Here is a 22,418-nt window from a genome sequence, read left to right as displayed (position 1 = left end):
AATATATTTTAGTAAGCATGCACTACTTATTGGACCTGAGAGCCTTTAGGCAACACCTTAGAGTTTATTTTTTTTCAGTCTGTAGATTTTATATTTTTAATGGGAGGTACCTAAGGGCAAGTGGATTCCTCCAAGCTTGTCCTAAGTGTCATTCTTGCTGAAGCAGGAGCATGTGGCAGACAGAAGGATGGAAACCTGAGATGACACAAGCATGTTTAGCAAATAAGGATAGAAACAGTTTCTTCATTGGGTTAACTGTAGGGATAAAGTAACCTTCTATATCAACTAACACAAAATTACTCCCAAAACCAATTATTCTGGAAATAAATTATTTTAAGCAATAGTCATCTGTAAGGTTAGTACATCCCCCGTCTCTGAGTCTACAGCGTGCTGCCCCACCTGACTCTACAGGCTGAATTGAACCCACAACTATGAGGCCATGAGCTAAGCTGGGCTCTGCTTCACCGTCTACTCCCCAGCCTCCTGCACCACTCCTTTCTTGGCCTCTAGAAAAGGTAAGTTCCCTTCATTTGAGAAGAAAGGGAATTAATATTTGAAAATGCCTGTTTCATATGATTCCCAGAGAATTTTGCAAGGAAGATATTGTCCCTTTTTCACAGATGTCACGCTGAAGGCTCAGAGAGGTTGAGTGACTCACACATGGTCACACAGCTCAGGCATGGCAGAATGGTTCTAAATCTCCCTGCATTCTGTTGTCCCAGGCCTCCTCCCAGGGCACAAGTCACAACCCCACTATCCAGTTTTGTGAGGACACACCTCGAATCTCTTCAGGCATCTCACCCAGGTGCTTCCTTCTGGTCTGAGGCTGAGGGCGCGGTGCCTCTTGGACTCAGGCCCGGGAGATTAAATCCTGGTGAGATGCGTCAGGCGACCTTCCTAAGCCTGACGGATTTTCCCAGAACAGGTACGGATGGGTGAGGAAAGTGCAGAATCTTGCTCGACAGCCCCACCCCCAGAGCCCCTTCCTGACTCACAGGCCATCTGGGGGCGAGTTGAGAAGACCTGAATCACTGCAGCTGCCAGAGGGCCGCACCCCATGAGCCTGAATAACACCCCAGTTACCCTGAAGTGCTGAGGGGTCACCAGCAGTTTAGCTGAATAAAGGTCTGTATGATGCTTTGGGCTCAGGGACACTGGCTGCTGCAGCCTTAGGGGCCCCTTTCTTAGACAGGGGCGGGGGTGCCTGCTCTCATGGGTTTGGGGGAGAGTGAAGTGAGAAAGTATTCACCATGGAGTCGTGGGCATGCTCTCTCAGCCCCATGACAGACATGCCATCTGAAAAGCAGCAGTGGAGTCCAAAAGCCCAGGCTGCAATGGGTGCTGTTGCAACCCATTCTCCATCCACCAGTTGTGGCCGGCCCACGACCTCCAAGGTAAGGAAGCTGCCACGACCATGACTCAGCAGGAAGCAGACAGAGTGGGGAGCCAGAAGGCCTGGGTTCTGATAGGCCGAACATTAAGGTCTTGCTACATGAGAGTCCAAGGCGTTTGTATTTCAGACTCAGGGAGCAACACACAGGGAATAACAGGCAGAGAACAGAAAGCTGCGGCTCTGAAACTGGTCTTGTTGAAGCTACACTCTGTGGGAGTTAGACGTGTGACATTTGAGGAGCCTGGGCTCTGTATCTACAAGACGTTATAGGATTGAGCTCAAAGCTGAGGCAGATTATACTCTCTGTCATGTGTTGAACCCTTTGTCATTCAGTTGCTAAGACATATCCAACTCTTTGTGAGCCCACGGTCTGCAGCACGCCAGGCTTCCCTGTCCCTCATCATCTCCCGGAGTTTGCTCAAACTCATGTCCATCGAGTCAGTGATGAGATCCAACCATCTCATCCTCTGTCACCCCCTTCTCCTCCTGCCCTCACTCTTTCCCAGCATCAGAGTCTTTTCCAATGAGTCACCTCTTCACATCAGGTGGCCAAAGTATTGGAGCTTCAGTTTCAGCCTCAGCCCTTCCAATGAATATTCAGGGTTGATTTTCTTCAGGATTGATTGGTTTGATCACCTTGCTGTCCAGGGACTCTCGAGAGTCTTCTCCAACACCACAGTTCAAAAGCATAAGTTCTTCAACACTCAGCCTTCTTTATGGCCCAACTCTTACATCCACACATGACTACTGGAAAAACCATAGCTTTGACTATACAGACCTTTGTCAGCAAAGTGATGTCTCTGCTTTTTAATATGCTGCCTAGGTTTGTCATAGCTTTTATAGGTTTGTTGAGCCCTTGCCAGCAGGTAAATTCCTCCCATCTGGGCTGTGCTTCCTGGGATGGGGGAACCTGAGAGGGAGATGTCCTCTATTTCAGAAGGGGACACTCCAGAGTGTAAGGGACTCCAGGAGATCTCGTCTTATGGTTAGAAACTTCCAAAGCTGCCCTTCGGCTCAGGTCTGCTGGATCCTAAAGCACTTCCACTTTCTGACCTAAGGTCTGTGCAGAGACTCGTCCCCAATGGTCCCTCACTCACTTCATCGCGGTTGCAGAAAGGGGATGGATGGATGAGTTTGGCCATTGACTAATGCATTGTGAGGGGCCTCGGAAGGGATGTTGAGGAATTGAAGGGGAAATTTCACCAAGGTAGTGACCAGCCCATCAGTTCTGCAGGTGCAAGCCTCAAGTGTGGTCTGTACCCTCGGAGCCGATACTGTTTGATTGTGGCTGTCACTGCTGTTACTTGCTAGGAGTTGGGGGGGTGGGCGGTGAAGGAGTCTGGTCACTGTTCTGTTGTCCTCCAGTCCTGAGCTGACTTTGCTCCCAAAGTTTTCTCTAACCGCGAAGCACAGCAAACTCGAGCCTTCAGGATGACAACGTCAAGTGTAGACAAAGCATGCTCTGAGTTATGCAAATGAGGGTGATCTGACCATTTCATAACCAGGCGGCTGCCAGTCAGTTCAACCAGTGCTTAGCAACACCACCATCTCAGAAAACCTTCTCTCTACCAGCAACGCCTGTCCTCTTTATACGAAGAGAACTCTCAGTAGTGGGCCCATAGTAGAAACTGATGGATTGTTAGGCAAAGATGAATATTATCTACGTGACATGCATATCCAGGACAGGAAACTACAGCAGCATCTCCTTGTAAGGCAGAAAGCAGGCAGCTGCAGTCCTGATTTCTGCCTTTCATTTAAGTAGCTTGCTGGAGCAGAGCTGGCAAAAGTATAGGCATATTCAACAAACAGCCTTAGCTGCTCAAGTCATACCGAGAATAGTAGCTGTATCTGTATGCGCTATCTTGAACTGACATTTTCCTATATCTGTGAATTTCAGGAGAGTATTTTAAAATTATTTTTCCCAGATGACAAAAAAGAAAGCACAGCAATCATCTGAATCTGAGTCGAGCGAACTCTGATGGGAATCACCCCTCTTGGCACCAGGTCCCAAGCTGAGCTCATTCCGTGGATCATTTCTAGTCCTAACGACAGTCAGTGCCTTGGCTATTTATTGTCATCCCTAGTGTTACAGGTGAGAGAATCAAAGCAGAAGGAGGTAAGAAAAAGGGAGGTGGGTGGGCTGCAGCATCCTAGTATTTGAGCCCAGGCTTCCAGGGATGCTGAAGCTCCAATACTTTGGTCACCTGATGAGAGGCAACAGCTCATTGGAAAAGACCCTGATGTTGGGAAAGATTGACGGCAGGAGGAAGGGGGTGGCAGAGGATGAGATGGTTGGATGGCATCATCAACTCAATGGACTGGAGTTTGAGCAAACTCTGGGAGATATTGAAGGACAGGGGAGCTTGGCATGCTGCAGTCCATCAGGTCTCAAAGAGTCGGACACGACTGAGCGACTGAACAACAACTCCATTTGGGGTGTCTTTTCTGTGTGTTTGCTCCTGACGGCTGTGGCACCAGCCTCAGCGATCCAGGGAGACTGGCATCTGTGCCTCGGAGACACGGAACATCTTGACTGAAGTGACAGAGCTGGGGTGAACCCTGGCTGGGGACCAGCCTTTAGGCACCGGAGCATTTTATTTGTTGCTGAGATGTCCTGAAAGGATGTTTCCCTGGGGTGGCTCATAAAAATCAATCAACTGGGAAAGTTGCTAAAAAAAAAATGATGGCATGTGAGAAAAGTTTCTACCCAAGGGATGTGAGTCAAAAACAGCCTTTTATCTAAGAGAAAAGTGGACGAGGCCTCGTTTCCTCTAGGTCTCCTGGGGCCGGGGACAGAATCAGGAATGTTGGTGTGGGTTTTCTAGTCAATGCCTGCAGCCCATGTAGAAAGAGCCCCTTGCTCAGGTGACTAGTCAATACCTGTGGCCCCTGGAGCAGGGCCCCTTCCCCAGGTGAGAGCAGGCTCAAAGCTTCTGGAATTCGTCCTGGTTACACAGATGCGATTCAAAGTCAGTTTTTTCACCTCAAAAGCTCACCGGATCATGTTACTTTCAGCAGGGAAAAGACTGCAAGCCCTTGTAGTGTGTGATCACATCCAACATATGATGAGTTACGTAGTGATGACAGCTTAGTCACCCACTTGACCTTGAAGGAAGGATGACCCCCCAGGACTGCAAGCAGCAAAAACGATATCCCATGGCAGGATGTAGGAGCAGGCTGTGAGAGAGGAACTTGCAGGTATTTTAACTGGTCATCAGGGACTCTATGCCTATTGCTCAGTTGTGTCCAGCTCTTTGTGACCCCATGGACTGTAGTCTGCCAGGCTCCTCTGTCCATGGGATCCTCCAGGCAAGAATACTAGAGTGGGTTGCCATTTCCTTCTCTAGGGGATCTTCCCAACCCAAGGATTGAACCCACGTCTCCTGTGTTGGCAAGGGGATTCTTTAACCTCTGAGCTATCCCAGAAGCCCACCATTTATTCTTCCTGTGCCAAAGACTCACAACCAGAATCAAAAATGCATTGTATTCAGTGTGGAAGTAATATGTCAAAACTCTTGAATATTTAAATTGTACTAACAAGTCCAGAAAGCCAGTTTTCCTACAGCTTTGCTTTCATTTCCCCGAGCAGCTCCACTCAGAGGCATGAGGCTCCTTCTGGAGAGTTCAGGGTGCCTCTATTCAATTCACACGAGCTGAAGGCAGGGGCACTTGCTAAGTGACGCCCACTGGCCACAGATCCAGCTGGTATCATTTACACAGAGCCACGCCCACCAGTGTGTGGATTTCCGCAATCATTTTCCTCTAACCTTCAGATACTTCCTCTTCTTGAATAACTTTTCCATTTAAGGCGACAAGGGAGAAGAATGGGCTGAGCATCAGGCATGCTCAGCCTTTCTGGCCACAGATGGATAGACATCTATCTAGGGATAGACATCCAGGAATAGGTGTACCATAGAGTCCTCACACAGTGGATAAGTTGGGCAGCTGGATTTTATTTAGTGCTTATCCTTGGAATTAAATTCTCTGTGCTTTGGACCCAGGAGAAAGTCGTGGTAGGGTCATCCTTTCATTCATTCGTTGAAGAGGCATTACTAGAGTACCCTCACCAGGGGACATGTAAAACTGTGGGTACAGAGTCTTGGCCGAAAGGGACTCCTACTCGAGGGGAGGGAGGGAGAGAAGGAGGGAAGCAGAGAGACAGAAAGAGAGGAGAGGGAGACTAAGGAAGCCCAGAGAAAAGAGGCAGGTGATGGATCTAGATTCTGGAAAGCAGACAAGGCCTGGGGAGCAGGGACACTTTCCTCCCTTTCTGATGATTACCCCTTGGGGAGGATGCGCCAGGTACTCATGCTCTGCAGCACAGATGGAAACAAACACGTCTGCGTCCTGATTGGGAGCTCCCAGGCTGTCAGGTGTAGAGGCTCCAGCATTATTGCAGAAGTCAGGGGGGCATCAGGCATGACTCCCAACCTTGCGGCTGGGCTGTGTGGTCAGATGGGGGCCCCTGGGGACTGCTTAGCAGGTCTAATGGATCCCTAGTTGAGGGCTGTGAGCTGATGGCGAAGGACCATGGGTGCAGAGAGAGCACTGCCATTGGCATGGCTTGGTACACACACAGCCAGCTTTGGTCTGAAAGGCTCAGCTCTCTAGCTGAGCATCACGAATGAGAAACCAGGCACCTCCCACTGGTATCAGAGGAGACAAGCAGGAGGCAAGGGACAGGAGCTTCAGGAAGGGGACCCTCCGTGGCTGGCGTGGCCTGGGAGGCTGGGGGCTAGGTTGGTGTATAAGCTACAGTTTGAAGAGAAGGCTTGGGACTCAGTCTTCTGCTCTGGCAGCCAGAGGGGCTTGTTGCAAGGTGCCCGACAGCTCATCAACACTCTCCAGTTGAGTGAGTGAGTGAATGATGAATGAATGGGCTTTGGCCCTGATGCTCCATCACTGACTCCCTTGGACTATGGAGGATGCAGACGTGGTTCTGCCCCACACTTTACACGGAGGTGGACATCTGTGATGTCTACAGCACCTAAAAATTGGAGACATCAACAGGTAGCAAAGCAGAACCTATTATGACAGTGGAGAGAGATGGGCTGGCTTATCTCTCGGGCTGCCTCCCACTGACCATATGGCTTGGTTGACTGGGCTTTGGGTTCATTCCCTGCAAGAGGAGAATGTGAGTGGCTGCCCTGCTGACCACTGGCAGCCTGCGGAGCAAATGAGGGTTGACTCACATGCTCGCTGTCGACTTTGTCACCCAGAGGGGCAGCCTGCATCCCGTCATCCCAGTGCTTGCTTCTCGAAGGAAATGGCCATGAGATGATTTTACACACAGACTGCAGTGACACCAAAACAAACAAAACCTCTGCAGATATACGGCATTTTATTTACACTAAGGAGATGTCGAATGCATGTCGATGGGGGTTAGCATGTAAGAAAATGGGTGGTGAAAATTAAAAAAGAAGCAAACAAACACTGGTTAACTCAAAAAAAGACAAAATAAAGAAAATAACCAACAAGTGTATCTGAAGGTAAGTGCAGAAATTTTAATTGGAGAGAATGTATGCCAAATTCAAGTTCTTCTAGCATCTAGGCTGCTGCCTGCTCGTGGATGAGATATTCCAGACACAGAATCCATTTAATCAGGAAGAAAGTAACAAGTCAAATAATGCACTAATTCCAGAGAACCGTGAGGAGACTGTGGTTCAGTGGCCAGCCAGGCACAGCCCACCTGACTCAGAAGAATCAGACCTGTCTCAGGGCTTTTCTGGTGGTTCAGAAGGTAAAGAATCTACCTGCAATTCAAAAGACCTGAGTTCAGTCTCTGGATCGGGAAGATCACCTAGGGAAGGGAATGGTTACCCACTTCAGTATTCTTGCCTGGAGAACCCCATGGATGGAGTAGCCTGGTGGGCTACAGTCCATGATGTCACAAAGAGTCAGACATGGCTGAGTGACTCATACACTCTCAGGATTTACAGCTGCTTCTAAAAATGGCAGTCAGAACCAAGACCTCTGGGTTCTGTGTCATTCGTCAAAAGCAATGTAAGTTCAGCTCACTGAGCCTGTTGGTCAGTTCAGTGGTCAGAGTGCTCACAGCTTTGAGCAGGAAAGTGCATCTCTCTCAAAGACTTGCAGAGCTCCCTTCCTGTAAGATTGCAGTGCAGCAAGCATTTCACGAAGAAGCTGCTTTATTGATCATAAAATGCAACATAAACATGGGCTTGCCCTTCACTGAATTCACTGCAAAATTATGTTGTGGAAATTAAATGTGGCTGACTTTTTCCTAATGCTGTGTGTTAAATTCCACTGCTAGACAAATTCGACAGGAAGACAAAAATTATTTTCCTAATTGAGAGATAAATATCCACCATGGGATATGATCATGACTACTATTGATCCCTATATCCCTTGTCTCTAATCTTTCAATGATCTGAAAAGGGTCTCACTATTCTCATTTCAGAGATGGGGGAAAACAAAGCTGAAAGGGTTTCTAGTAACCATCTCCAAGCCAGGGATCAGTGATTCATTTCGAGAGCGGCAGGTGAGAGCGGTCATCGCTGCCTCCTAGGAACACAATAGGGTAATACCTGCCCAGTCTCTGCAAAATACAATTAATAGGATTCCCTTAAAAACACACAATTCTTAGCATAGGCTACTGTTAAGGATTTCCAAGGAAAGTCACCATAAAGAAAGGTGAACGACGTTCCCTGAACGACTTTCCCCATCCTCGTCCTGTCTCTTCATTTCCAGGTGCCATTTGGACTACTTGCTGGAATTCTCACCTCCTTAAAAGGCAAGCTCCTTGTTACCTACGGGAAGTGCCCAGTGGGTGGGTCATGACTGATTAATGATGAACCAGAAGCTGCCAGTAAGCCTTCCTCTCTCAAACGCCATAAACATTTCTGGCCAAAATGGGACTGAACCTGCTCCCTTTGTCCCCTCCTCCTGAGTCACGTCAAATGCGCCCTGCAGCAGGGGCTGGAGAAACCCAGGAGGTGGGTGGTGATCCCCTGGGCCATCCTCACGGGCTACTCTTCACCAAGCAGAGGCCCATCCTGGCTTTACTGGGGCTCATTCAGGTGGCAGGGGCAGCCTCACCCACGCCGGACTCTCAGAGGTCTCAGCTCCTGTCACCCCCTCTCCATCATCTGATGTAGCTGGACGACAGACAGACATTCCAAACCGTATCATCACAGTTCAGTCCTTAGGAAACATTGAGATTCTCTTCCATTTTCTTCAACTAAAAATTTTCTCTATCTGAATGTTGCCCAAAGGCAAGTTTACCACAAAGAGTTAAAGTTTTACAGTTAAAACACTCACACATGTATACATATATGTCTCTTGGGAAGTCACACAGCTTTTGAACTTTCAAGTAAATGACCTATTTTGGGGAGGATGGTAAACTGAGTGAACATAGAGGTGACAGTTGATGAAGATTTTGTCAAATTCCTGCTGAAAGGGAAGACAGGGCACAGCTTACTTACTGCCACTTCACCTACCCCCACAGGGTCACCACTCTGCCATCTCCACGGCCATGCAGTCGGCAAACGACACCCAGGCAGGGCCGCCTTTTTTTACGGTGAGTTAATTGATAAAGCCCATGCTTGTCATCACCTATCTTGTGCATCTGGAAGCAAGTCTTGCACAACCACAATGAAATGTGGTAACATGAAGCTTAAGAAATCAAGGGAAACAGAGCTAGGCTCAATCCATACATGCAAGTCACCAGCATGGGTGCTTGGAAAGCAAGCAATTACAGAGCTTCCAAGATGTGATTTCTGCATCATGGTGAACACGATCCACTGTCAGCAGCTAAGCCTTGTAAAAAGTTACTAATTGTTTGTTCACGTCACCTTCGGATGGGAGCTACGAATTTAAGTAAGAGTTCTAGATCATATGACATCTTTTTTTTTTTTAGTGCAATTATGTAAAGGGAAGTCAGCACAAGGTTTAGCAACATGAATGTGCAGGAACTCACAGTGACAAAGGGCATTCTAGTTAAATCTGACTTTTATTGAAAATTCTGTGCTTACTGCTCAATCCAGCATGGCTCCTATGAGGACATGCAGTACCCAGACTCCATCTCGTCTTTGTCTCTTACCATTCATAGACATTTAGAGAATTCTCATTAAAATTACTTAGAGTGAAACAGAGAGACCATGTTATAAAATAAATCTGGTTAAATACACTTTGCTGTATTGCCTCATTTATGTGATGCATGGACCTAATTTTCTTCTCTTTGTGTCTTAACTATGTACATTAGGTGATGCTTGCCAATTAATGTAGGATATCACATCCCCGACTGCTTTCTCGAGCTTCTTAAACATTAAAAATAAATACGTGCCATCTGTCTCATTTCTTGAAAGCAATTCAAAATGGTTACTTTTGTTTGCTTAGGATTACAGCACAGTTTATAGCTTCAGTGTTTCTGAATTATAAGAAAGTTCTGTCTCCCTTTCTTAAACGTAACTTCATTTTAAGGTAAATCCATCAGGATGAGTGGAAGGCTCTGGTGAGACAGAAACTAGTGCCAGAGGGTGATTAAACCTTTGGTCTTTGGCATTTGAGAGACGTGGCCTGGATGCCAGGCCTGATGCGTCCTACTGAGCCACCTAGAAAAAGCAGCTTCATCTAGTGGTGCCTCAGTAGTCCTCACCTGTGAAATGGGGATAAAGTCTGCCATGTGAAGTACACTGGGAAATATATATGAAGTCACACACAGACACACATATATAACATATTCCCTCCCCAGTTCGTAGTTAAGACATAACAAATGGTAGATACTATCGCTTTCATCATCACCCAGTTTGACGAGGGGAATATTTCAAGTTGGGAAGGAAAGTTGTTAAAAAAAAAAAAGCCTAGCTTACCACAAGCCACAACTACTGAAGCCTGTGTATCTGAGAGTCTGTGCTCTGTAACAAGAGAAGCCGCCGTAGTGAGGAACTGTGGCACCACAACTAGAAAAAAGCCTTTGCGGTGGTGAAGACCCAGCACAGCCAAAGATAAAAAAATAAAATAATACATAGATGCAATTTTTTAAAACTTAGAGAAAAAAAATAGCTCATGGTGGCATAAGGTTAAAAACTAAGAAGGAAGTTACATAGGAAAGCTACGTTCTTTCTCCACAGCAATTAAAATATAAAAGTAAACAACCTGACTCCATCACCTCCCCCGCCCTCTGGGCACACAGGTCAGCTGGGAACCTGTGCCATGGGATTGGTGAGCTGGGAGAACTTAGAGGCTTTGGGCCTGCCGTGGCTACAATGGCTGTTTTCAAAGAGTTGTTTTTTGTTTTTGTTTTGAATTTTAAAAAATGGTATGTATTATGGCACCAAATGTCTAAATAACTTAACTGTAATTAAAGGGGCAAAGGGATATTTGAGAACGTTCCCCTTTCCATTCTAAGTCAGAGCAATTTTCTCAACAATACCGTCTACTGTGGCGTGAGAGAACTTTCTAGATCTGAGCGGAGCATTCCGAGGAGGGTGGACGTGTAATTTGAAGTCCACCCTATACTCACAGACCACAGAATTGCAGTGCTCTACAAAACGCTAGATACATGTGACTAAGCCCAAAATATTTCAGCAATAAGAAAGCTGAGGTCCAGTGTGGCTCAGCAAATTGTCCAAAAGCACACAGAACAGATCTTTTCTTTTAGCTAGGTTTCAACACTTTTGTTAAGCAGAGTGAAAATTTTTGTCCTTCTATAAATATCCTTGGTTTACAGCTGATTCCTTGCATGGCAGTTCTCCTAGCAGCCTTATTTGAACATAACTGGGCTGTTCGGCATAGTCCTCGCATGACAAAGTGGTCAAGTCTCGCTAGTAGTCGAGAATGCATTATCAAGCCTTTATTTAGCGCTACAGTCGGGGCAATCCAACTATTAGTCATCCTGACATGTGCTTTGAACACAACACACCCAAGAGTCCTGGCAAAAACTGCATCTGCTTCCTTCACCCTCCCACACCACACTCCTTTCGAATGGCTGATATTTTTACCGCAGTTCTAGAAAGAAAATTACTTAACATTCCTAATCTGGGGACGCACTTCAGCTTCTCCTCCCCAATTATCAAATTAAGAGGCAGCTTGTGTAAACCCTGCTCACGAGGCCAAATGTAGAACCGCTACAGACGCAGGGGGCCCTTCCTGCAACAACTAGAGAACTTCCCTAAACTAAGAACGAGCTTAAGCTCAATCTCTCGGAAATTTCCAGCATCCCACTGCCCCCTCTAGCAGGCACACACCAGTTCCACCCTGTCCCCACTAAGGAGCTTAACATGATCTGAACACAAACTCGTTTGCCACTCATCACACAGCAGGATTATGATCTCATGCTGGGAAATGTTTCTAGAAAACCAAAAGCTACCCTATTTTCAAAAAAAAAAAAATTTGCGTTGAATGAATCCCATCTGCCTAAAGGGAAAACAACAACAACAAAAAAATTGGTCTATCAGGTAAATAATCTTTCACCTCCTGCCCTATTTTGCTGGTCTGACCAGAGAAGGTGATGGTAGGGCAGGAGAGGTAAGGGAGGGTGTCCTGAAGGCCAGAGGGATGGCTCTGGGGCCTGCTGTCCCCACTGTGTCCTTTCCACCCTCTTGGGTGACAACCCAGCCAGGTGTTCAGGCCAGGTTGGGGGTGGCCCCCATCTCTGGAACAGGTGCCGAGGAGCATCTGACCTTGAACAGGTCCCCAGGAACATCGGAAGTGAACAGGAGGTGCTTGTTCCACGTTCCTCGTTCCTCGGAAGCCTCTGCAGTTTATTCCCAGGCTGGAGTGACAAGTGAAAGCACAGCCAGAGTTTCCTCCTGAGCCCCAAAGCCTGGTGGCCAGGCCCTGGAGAACCCAGTGCGCATCAGGGGACCAACCCCAGGCTCCTATTTCCACCTTTGCTGCCAGGACGGTGAGTGGGAGGGAGACAGGCAAGTGGCTGCTGGGGTTGCATAAGGAAGATTTCCCAAGGAGGAGCCCCGTGATTAATCTGGCAGGAATTTGTTTCAACACTCCCTCCCTCCACACCACCCCGCCACACACAAAACAGCCAGACTCAAGATGCTGATAAGAATTCTTTTATGTTATTCCAATAAAAAATACATTCATACAGAAATATAACAATCTTGCAAAAAACAATTTCAAATAAAATCTTGTAAAACAAAATTTTACAAAAATCTTACAAAGATTTTTTTTCAGATAACAGGGTGCTTCAAAATAAAAAGAAAGAAATTTCACTAATAGAAATTTTTTTTTAATGTCAAGCAAAAAGTTTCTGCTTGATTGAGGCTCAGTTATCACCTGAACAGAATTGTAATTCTTTATGTACTTGCTTATTATGAAAATTACAGGCATTGACATACATGGCACCCAGCCCCACCCAATCAAACCACTCCACGGTGTTTCATAAGTGAGACAAGCCAGTGCAAGTTTTTTATTTTTTGTCTTTTGTTTACCTTCTTGCTTAATGGAACTGTTATGGCTAAGCACACAGCAGGGCCAAAAAAGGAGTTTTTTTTTTTTTCCTCCAAAATCCAGCAAATCAAGTGTCTGGATTTGGAACTGCCAAAAGAAAAAAGTGCATTTTCCCCCTCAGCAAAATAATTTCTTTAGGTAAGTGTATCCATCAGCCCAGATTAAAAAAACAAAACAAACAAACCAGTTATATGAGCTTTTACCATTGCTCATTTTCAGGAAGATCAAACAAAATACCAGCCCAGCCAGACTTATGTGCATATATATATATATATATATAAATATATATAAAGAGAAGATCCACACCCTTGACCAGCAGCTGCATGGAGGATCAGCTGTCCATGCTGTGGTATGCCAATTCGGGGAAATTACTTGTTGGAAAAACTGGAAGAATCTATGTGCTGGAAAAAAAATAGCTTCATCTGCATAAAAAATGCTCTCAAAAAGAATCTCTGTGATTAGCTTACTTTTAGGTTAGATCTTCAATAAGGCTGACATTTGAAATCAAAACCTTAGTGTGTCTGAGACCAAACAACCAGCGGGCTAGTATTCCGTTCATGGCAGTTCTGAATGGCCAAGGGACCCTATCCCAGACCCACCAATTACGATGAGTGACTTGGCAGTCTGGAAGAGATCTGATGCCAAGGGCCTGTGGCAAATAGTTAAATGAAAGATAAAGCCTTTATAAAAGTTATAGTTTTCATTTTTACCTCCTTTATGGCCATTTTGAAATAGGTCTTTACAGGCTGTGGAATTTTCTAGCTATACATTCTAATTTCTCCTTAAAAAAATATTTATATATTATTCATATATATGTATATATATATATACACACACACACATACACATACTATACACACAAATGTACATACACAAGAATTTCGCCCACTTTTAAAAAAGTAATATACCTTCTGTGTTACCAACAGATAGCTAGATAGATACGCGAGAAACTTGTGCCTTTTAAGCAAATACATTGTTTTTTAATACTTCTGTATCTTTAATACGTGTGAAAATGTTACATATTAAACACAGCCGGTGTATGATCTGTACAAGTGTTGTGCAAAGTCTATATTGAAGTCTCACCCTCACGGTGGCAGAAATGGTCTGATTTTCCAATTATCATGTGTTTCCCACTTGAACACTGACAGTCAAGTTGTCTAAGCTATTGAATAAATACTGACTTGTTTGGGGAGTTTTCATCTATTTGACTTTGTGAAGTAGGACCTTAAAGAGATTTTTTTTTTCTGTATTAAATATTGATACAGTACAAAGCCAGGTGAAAAAAGAGCCTTAATAAAGCATGCATCACCCATTCCCCTGTATGAGACCCCCACAGGAGGGGCCACTTGCGTAAGGCACCATTATTAAGATCTACAGTGCATTAACAGCTAGAAAACCAGAAATGAGTCCTCAAGGCATAAATAAGAGAAATTTAGCTGCATGAGAAAACAGTTTCTAAGCTTTAGTGGTTTCATCCACCCAACTGAGAAAAATTTTAGGTTCTGAGTCTAGTGGGACATTAGACCAGCAATTCCCAGCCTTGGTGTCCCGGACACCCAACTTGTGCCCAATGTCTCCTAAGGGCAACTTGAAATTCTCCAAAAAGGTAATACGAATTCGGAACCACTGACAAAATAGTCCTACACTGCACAACGCCTCTCTAGAAGGGGAGTGTTACGAATAAATCCAAGGGGCGGGAGGTGGGGTTGGAGGGGAAAGCATCACGTATTGCCAGGCCCAGATGGCTAGGGGGTCACCTGATTCGACCAATCGTTATCTTAGCTGCTCAGTGAACTTGGAATCAAAACGGTAGTCCTGATTTAAAAATGGAAAAGCAGATAATTCCCCAGACCATGCATTACTTTTGTCTTAGAAGGAAAAGTTATCCACGTGTTATGTTTGTAGGTACACAGCGTATACAACAGGTAACAAATGAACTCTGTCGCAGCAAGCAGCGCCAGCTACTCACTTCACACAGCTGAACCGAACACCGAACGCTCCCGTCACACACCGGGGGGGAAGGGGCTCTCCCCACCAACACCCACTCGTCACTCGGGGTCCTGACTGCCCACGCCTGCCCTCCACATCTTCCCTTCTTCTTGACCTTTTTTTCTCTCCTCTAAGGCGCAGACACCCCCTCAGGAAATGACGGATGGTCATCTCGTCTCACGGAACACGCCTCACACACAGAACATTCAAACTCTTTTTTTTTTTTCTGTCTCTTGCAGTCTCGCCAGGGAAAGGACGTGCCTCGTCACCCAGTCCGTAGGAGACCCTCCACATACAGCCCACCCACCACTAACATTCTCAGTGCACATGCTCACGGCAAAGGCTTAGGGACCACTCAGAGGACAGGTAACCAGTGGCGAGCCGGGGCCACCCAGACACCACACACCCCGGGTGCCCTGCCGCTTCGGACGTGACTGTTCTCGCCCTCGAAAGACCTTCCCAGTAGGTCCTGGAGGCGACCGGGCAGGGTGCAAAATGGCTTTGGCTGGAACACGCACCCTCCTTCCGCGGCCGTCTCAGCCTGGAAGCCTTTTTAGCCCGCAGGAGTTGCCGCTCTGCCCCCTCAGAGGTGTCTCTTCATGTGCAGGGCCAGGTGGTCGGACCTGGAGAAACACCTGTGGAGAGAATCAGGTTCCCAGACATCAGTTCTCCTGCCCTGCCGGTCACAGACCTCTGCCCCGAGCTCCCCAGCCTCAGCCTCTCCCCAGGAGGGCGCACTACCCACACCCTGAGCCACCCCATCCTCATGTGGGGCAGGAAATTCCAACTGACAGAAATATCTACATCAAAGAAGCCACCAGTGAGTTCTTGGGAATGTCACTCAACTTTACTACCGGGCCTTCAAATCTGAAATCTGATCAAGGGTTGTTGCTCGGAAAGCATGAATGAAATCACTCTATTCTCAGGCACTCAAATACCTGGGGCTTCCTAACCTGGACAACTGGCAAACAAGAGCCTTTTTAAAAAAAATCCTGGGCTGAAAAGAGAAATGCCACTGCAGGCCCAGAGGACGGCTGCCCGCTGCGGGGTGACGGCATGCCTGCTCCCGGGGATGGCACCCCCGCCCCTGTGGTTCATGCACGTACCTGTCACAGTGAGAACATTTAAAAGGCTTGGCACCAGTGTGCTTTCTGAAGTGTCTGGTTAACTCATCGCTTCTTGCAAAACGCCACTCACACCCTTCCCATGAGCATCTGTAAGGCTTTTCTCCTGGGAAGAGAGCACACGACAGGCACGCCATTACTTCACTGAGCAGTGAGGGAGGGGCCCCGCGACCCCAACATATGGCCGGGGAGTCCTCTCAGGAGCAGGCTAGGCAGACACTGCCCTCAGGAACTCAGAACACACACCTGTTAGGGCTAGTAGCTGGCCCTCCCGAGCTACCAGGCAGGGGCTCTCTCCTGACCTAGCCTGGGGACTCCCAGTGCTGGGGGACGGACCCAGGCTTGGCAGGGCCGCATGACCGTGGCCAGAGCCAACATGGAAGAATGACAATTACTCAGACCGGAGAAATACTTCCGAGGTGATGTGTCAGGCCACTGGACCCACAGCCTTGGCCAGGGCTGGGTTTTTACTGCTTTCTCCATGGAAACGGTTTCTCTCAAGCACTTATTTTGTTCCTTACTCACTTCCCCGTGGAATGAGGCTCTGTAGTTTCCTCCGGGAAACTACATTTCTCTAAAACCGAGGTCATGAGTTTCTGGGAAGCCCCATTCCAAAGCCTTCAAAGCACTTTCTAAAGGACCAACAAGACACCCAGTTGACTTCATCCTTTGGCCATTGTACAAATAGGATTTCACTAAAAGTGCTACCTGATAAATTTAAAAAAAAAAAAAAAATTCCCACAGCTAGTCCTGAGTGTGCTGCTGGGACCATTGGGAGCTGGTCCAGGGCACCTGGGTCCTGATTTCAGCTCTGCCTTGAGCTGCTTTGGGGATTCCCGTCTCCTCTCGTTACTGGCAGCATGAGATTCTGTGTGACGTGACCCTTAAGACCCCTCTCAGCTCTAAGATGTCTGTGACGTTCCAGCAGTTATCCTAGGCTGTCACGGTAACTTGAAACGGAACTACTCTCCAGATTGTGATATTTCATTAGAAAGATATCATTTTAAAAACTGGCATTGGAAAGCAAAGGCAGCATGACATGCAGAGAAATCCTTACTAGGCACCGGCTGACGATACCGCTTCGCAGTCGATAGGGTCAGGTAAGAAGACCCCCCATGGTGGCTGGCACCCATGTGTGCCACACGGCCGGGCCACCCCGCCCCAAGCCTCGAACTTTGTGTCCACAAGTCAGAGGCAACTTCACGTAACATGATGCATGGGCACTGCTGACTGGGCACAGTGGGGCCTCTGTAACCCGGGTGGTTGGGAATGGGCAGGGGACTGGGTGTAGACAAAGAATGTGATTTACCTCTTGTGTGTTTAATCAGAAAGCGATAGACCATTCATCGGGCATACAAGTCCAGTCTTTCAGCGCTAACTCTGTCCTCCCCAGAGACCCAACTCTTTCGGGGGGGAAGAAAGGAGGTGAGGATGTGTCTGCTCCGACAGCCTCCTACCCAGCCCCCTCCCAGGGCGGGTGAAATTCAGCAGCGCCCCACCGCCCAGGTCGCAGGAGGGACTGACCTGTGTGGGTGCGCTGGTGTGCTTTCAAGTGGGAGCTTTTGGTGTAAACTTTCCTGCAGCCATTAAAGTGGCAGCGATGCACCCGCCTGCGGCCGTCGGGGGAGGCGTCCCCGCTGCCCTTGTCGCCTGGCTTCCCTGAGGTCCCGCCCCGCGCCTTCCCGGGGGGGTGCAGCTCGCCAGGCACACAGCCCCACAGGTGCGAGGGCTCCCTGCTCAGTTCTGGGGAGGACGGAGGCGTGGAGGTGACCGAAGAGCTCAGATTCCCCGAATTGACCAAGACTTCGCTGATGGGGTCAGAGGTAAACTTGGTGGTGGGCGAGAGCTCCTCAGAGCTGTCGGAGGACTCGCTGCTCACATCCGAGTTCAGGCTGTTGGTCTCCAGGTTGTAGCTGAAGCCAGGGCTGTGGAGTGCGTCCTCAGGAGGGCCAGAGGAGGACACCTTCAGGTCCGCATCCTCCTTTTTCTCCCGAGCCAGGATGATTTTGGTCCACAGATCTTCCTGGCTGTCGAATTTGATCTCAGAGGCTGACACGTAGCAAGGCTCGCTCTGCAGGTAACGCTCCAACTCCAGGCAGGTCTGTACGAAACAATCACAGGGAGGCACGTGATTGTGACCACACCGAAAACGGAACCGAAAGCACAATTCCAAAAAAAACCAAAACATGCAGGAGCCAAGGGCAGATCAACTGTGGCCTTGCCACTATAGGACTCCGTGTCTGTGGCAGAGCAAGAGGAGAGCTATCTCTAAGAACGGGACACGTTCAGAAGGAAAACCAGGGCGAAGCCTCTCCCCGCTTTCCCGAGGTGGACCGCAACGGCCACGAATGGCTGATGGCCACAGAGGAGCTGGCTTCTGTTAAGAGTTACAGTGTTGACGTTTCTAATGAGTTTCTGTTAGCCACACAAAGGACACCAGCCTCCGACACCCCCACCCCCACCCAACAGGTTTAACCAGATTATCAGACAGCCTCCAGAACCCTGTGCATGAAGGACACCCAGGCAGCCTGCTTCTGCGGGCCTGCTGCCCGCAGCACGGTGAGCTCTGACATGGCCATGCGTCCCCTCTGGAGAACCGCTGACAGCACAGGCCGCGCCCAGCCGGGGCAGACGCAGCCAGGGGGACGTCTAGGGTCAGGAACATCAACCGAGCTGCCCAGAAGCTACCCGTTTCCTGTGGAGGAGCCCAGACCTTAGTAGGCTTTCAAAGAATGCCATTCCCAAGTGCAGGGCCATGTGCGCACACAACTTAAATGACTTCCACAGTGGTCAGAGGAAAACAACAACAGGAGTGGAAAAATGGCTCCAGAATGGCCATCTGCTTTTGCAAAGGATGCGGGAGGGGAAATTCCTTTCCCGGCCCTGCTGGGAGTCCCACAGTGGACTAGAACTTTATCTGCTGGCCAAGAGTACAACTGTATGAGTCATCACTCTATTTCTTTCACGCAATGCCAAAGGAGACTTCCTTTTGAAATTCTGACCAGCGGCCAAAAAAAGGACCCGGTTCAAATATACATGCAGTGTGTCATGGACAGAGTGCCCCCCCCCAGCCCCACAACCAACCTTTCCAGAAGCTACAACTGCCGAGACACCAGCATCCCCTCTCCCCACCATCTCAAACTTTCTAGCCACTGGAAAAGAAAAACGGTAGGAAACATTTTAGGATTAAATTATGTCTGCCTTATCTTCACTAGGATCAACTGCCTACATGTCCATATAAGGTTGTCTATACAACTGCAAGTCTACAGATTTACATTGCTACAGCAAACGCCACTCTCTTTTTTAAGCAAATCATTTTCAGGGCTAGCCAAGCCCACCCAAAGGGCTCAGCCTTGCTTATTTAGCAGGGTGTCTGCAATCAGAATATATCCTTCCCCCCTCCCCCTACCAGACTCTTCACACCGCAAGCAGGAGCAAGCAGAGGGGGGAAAAAACAATCATTGTTTTCTTGTTACCCCTAAAATTAGACGTCTAGGTTACAAAGCACCCTCCAGTGTTCTGAGGAGAGACTGGCAAGGTATCTTATGGATGTTCCAAAGAAAAAGGAAAGCATGTTTACTGAGACCTTGTTAAACTTTAATAATCTGGCTAATTTAAAATCCCCATTATGCCTAGGAGCACTGGGGACCAGAATGAAGCTCTTGGGGAGAGTTTAAAAGCCTCTGAAGGCAACCCAGAGCTCAGCCTGGCTTGTGGCCCAAATCCCAAATGCCCAAGGAAACTACTTAGATCGATTTCAATCACATCCTAGGAAGCTTCTTTAGTAGGAAAAGCTGGGAGGGGAGAGGGAAGGGAGGGCTGTGAACAATGAGGCAGGCATGTGAAGGTTGTTCCACTTTGTATTTCATCCCCCTTAAAAGCCTTCTAAGCTTTGAAACCCACAGAATATATGCGATCTGCTAATTCACTTTGTGACAAAAAGCAAACAGCCTAGTAGGGCAGAGACAACCCCAAAACCCTCCTATCTTTTAAAGACAATGGGACAAGTGTCAGAATCTCTCTCCTTTCAGGCAATCCTAATGCAGGAGAAGGGGGAAAAATTGAGTTTTTCAAATGTCCAATGCCCCAAATTCCAATTCCACTAAAAAATGCCGCAAACAGACTCCTCTTCCCAAACTGAGACTAGAAGCAATTCGGACAGGCTCATTGTCATATGACTGATAAGTCACTGGTTGTGCAAACATTGGTCCCCCCCCCTTTTTTTTTTCTGGTCAACAAAAGAAGCAGGTAAGAAAAACAAGGCAGATGGAGGCAAATCTTAAGGATTCCCAAGGTAAAGAAACTAAAAATGGCCTGGTAGAGAAAAGGAGCTTGTGGGTGTTTCGCTGGTGAAATTCTTAAGTAAAAAAAAGAAAGAAAGAAAAACCTGTATGTACAAACACCAAAAAAGCAAAACGAAAACAAAATCCCTAAAAAAAAAAAAAAAAAAGAAGAAGAAGAAGAAGAAAAAATAGCCTTGGCAGTACATGCGGGTTCATATGACCAGGTCCAGCTGTGGAGAGCCTGGAGCTGGAACAAGCACCAAACTTCTGCCAAGGGCTGGGGCCGAGATCAGGCCGCGGAGCTGGGTCTACGCTCGGGAGACGGTTCAGCAGCCCCAGAAAACAGCAAGAACACGGGGAGCGCCCGGCGCCGCTGCGCCCCACTCAGATGACAACTCCGCTCCACGCTCTGAAAGGCCCCTTTAAAGTGCCTTCTGCGCCGGAGGCAAAAGTACGTTTTAACAATAATTATTTTAATTTTTTTTTAAAAATTTACCCAAACCATTAAAAAAAGAAGAAAAAGAACTGCACCTCCAAGCTCACACCGTCCTGCGGGTGCATGCACGCACTCCATGCTCGGCGCACCGGGACACCTGGCTCACGAAAATCCTTATTTACCTGTTGCCAATATTCCTCCAGGGAGGGCAGCGCCGAGAAGTAACCAGTCTCGTGCACAATCTGGAGTTCCTGGAAGATGCTGCACATTGGGAGCACATCCATGTCGGGTTGGAAGAGACCGTCCCCGCTGCTGTAAAAACAGGGAGGCGTGCAGTCTGCAGTCGGGAGCGCGGCGGCCGTGCCTGCAGCGCCGGGGAAGTTCATGCAAACTCAAGTGGGCAGCGATTAGGCGCCACGGGTTCGGGTCCTGGCCGGAGCCCGGAGACGCGCTCGCGAGCCCGCACAATATTTGCAAACACCGGACTGACTGCAAACGTAACCCCTGCAAAACTTCCCTATTCAAAGCTCCGCTGCCAGCCTCCCCTCCTCCCCGCCCAGCTCCCCCCGCCGCCGCCTCCCCACGTGACTCGCCCGCGCCCGCCCCGCGCGCCGCCCAATCACGCCGCTCCCGGCCCGGGGGCTGCGCGGCGATGATGTCAGCTCCGGCCAATCGCGGGCGGCGGCTCACCGCGGCCCCGCCTGGCGTGACCGAGCCTCTCCATCACCGCCTTCGCCATTGGCAGAATTCGAACTTCGGCCGGTTCTGATTGGGAGGCGGTTTCGCAGGCTATTTTTAGCAGGGTATATAAGGCGCGGGCTGTCTCGCGCCGGAGGAGTCGGAGCTGGGAGGTGCGCGGCCGAGAGGCTGCGTGCGCCGCGGCCGGTCGGGCCGAGGGGACCCGGTGTCCCTGCCCTTCTCGTCCCGGTCTCGGTCCTGGCCCCGGTCTTCCCGTCCTCGTCCCCGAAGCCCTCGTCCCCGAAGCCCTCGTCCCCGAAGCCCTGGTCCCCGTCCGTCGGGCTCATCGCCCGGGCCCGGCCTTGGTTTCCCCGTCGTCGTGTCCCCGTCCTTGTCCCCTCAGCCCTGGTCCACGTTCGTCGGGTCTGTCGCCCGGGCCCTGGTCCCCTGACCCTCCGCCGAGCTGAGGGGAGCGCGGCTGGGTCTCCTCTGTCCCTCGCTCCGACCTCGGGCTGGCCGGCCGTTCTCTATCCCCCTCCGTCCTTCCACCCTCTCGGTGCCCCCTCCTGCCCAGCTGTAGATTCCCGTCTCCATCCCCGTCTGTCACCCTCTTTCCCCCCTCCTTTTCGCTCCATTATCCCTCTGTACCTGCCCCGTTTCCATCTGCACCCACCACCCGCGCTGTGTCCCCCTCCCTCCCCGTTCCATCCCCCTCTGTCCCCAGGTGGCACCTGTGACCCCGGAGTGGGGGGCTGACCAGCCCTGCAGGTGTGCTGAGGGACAGGAGGGCCCTAGTCGCAGGGCTGTGTTGTATATGAATCTGAGTTTCCCCCTTCAGCCTCCCTCACAAGGACAGGGCACTTACCTGGGGGACCACGGCGGTGCCACATCCTCACCCCCGCTGCCTGCCTAACCTGCAGGAGCAGAGTAGCCTGGAAGACCCAAGTTGGATCTCCTGGCTCTTGAGGGGGTTATGTGCACTCTTGATTCTCCCGAACACATTTTTATTTTTAAAAAGAGGGCATCTTGTTGGGGCAGGTGGGGTTATAAATAGAGGGAGCCTATAACCAATCTTAGTAGGGTCC

The 22,418-nt window shown here is 48.9% G+C and overlaps 1 protein-coding gene across 1 annotated transcript; it reads right to left on the bottom strand.

Annotated features, from left to right (window-relative positions):
* Nucleotides 1-12,410: 12,410 nt before the first annotated feature.
* On the bottom strand, nt 12,411-21,148 carry KLF6 (KLF transcription factor 6). Its single transcript, XM_012188639.4, has 4 exons — nt 20,838-21,148; nt 17,461-18,037; nt 15,919-16,042; nt 12,411-15,447 (listed from the first exon to the last, which is right to left on the bottom strand). The coding sequence occupies exons 1-4, from the start codon at nt 21,039-21,041 to the stop codon at nt 15,396-15,398; spliced, it is 957 nt and encodes a 318-aa protein (XP_012044029.2). The 5' UTR covers nt 21,042-21,148; the 3' UTR covers nt 12,411-15,395.
* Nucleotides 21,149-22,418: the final 1,270 nt, after the last annotated feature.

The sequence above is a fragment of the Ovis aries genome, chromosome 13 (genome assembly GCF_016772045.2).
Source record: "Ovis aries strain OAR_USU_Benz2616 breed Rambouillet chromosome 13, ARS-UI_Ramb_v3.0, whole genome shotgun sequence".
Lineage (NCBI taxonomy): Eukaryota > Metazoa > Chordata > Mammalia > Artiodactyla > Bovidae > Ovis > Ovis aries.
The sequence above is the reverse complement of the archived record's forward strand: the minus strand, read 5'-3'. Positions and strand labels throughout refer to the sequence as shown.

What these genes read in the sequence shown, in the direction of transcription:
- KLF6 (XM_012188639.4), bottom strand. Translation starts at nt 21,041, where the DNA reads ATGAACTTCCCCGGCGCTGCAGGCACGGCCGCCGCGCTCCCGACTGCA. An exon ending in TGGAGGAATATTGGCAACAG is followed by an intron (nt 18,038 to 20,837) that starts GTAAATAAGGAT and finishes TGTTTCGTACAG; the next exon opens with ACCTGCCTGGAGTTGGAGCG. An exon ending in AAATGTTCTCACTGTGACAG is followed by an intron (nt 15,448 to 15,918) that starts GTACGTGCATGA and finishes TTCTCTCCACAG; the next exon opens with GTGTTTCTCCAGGTCCGACC.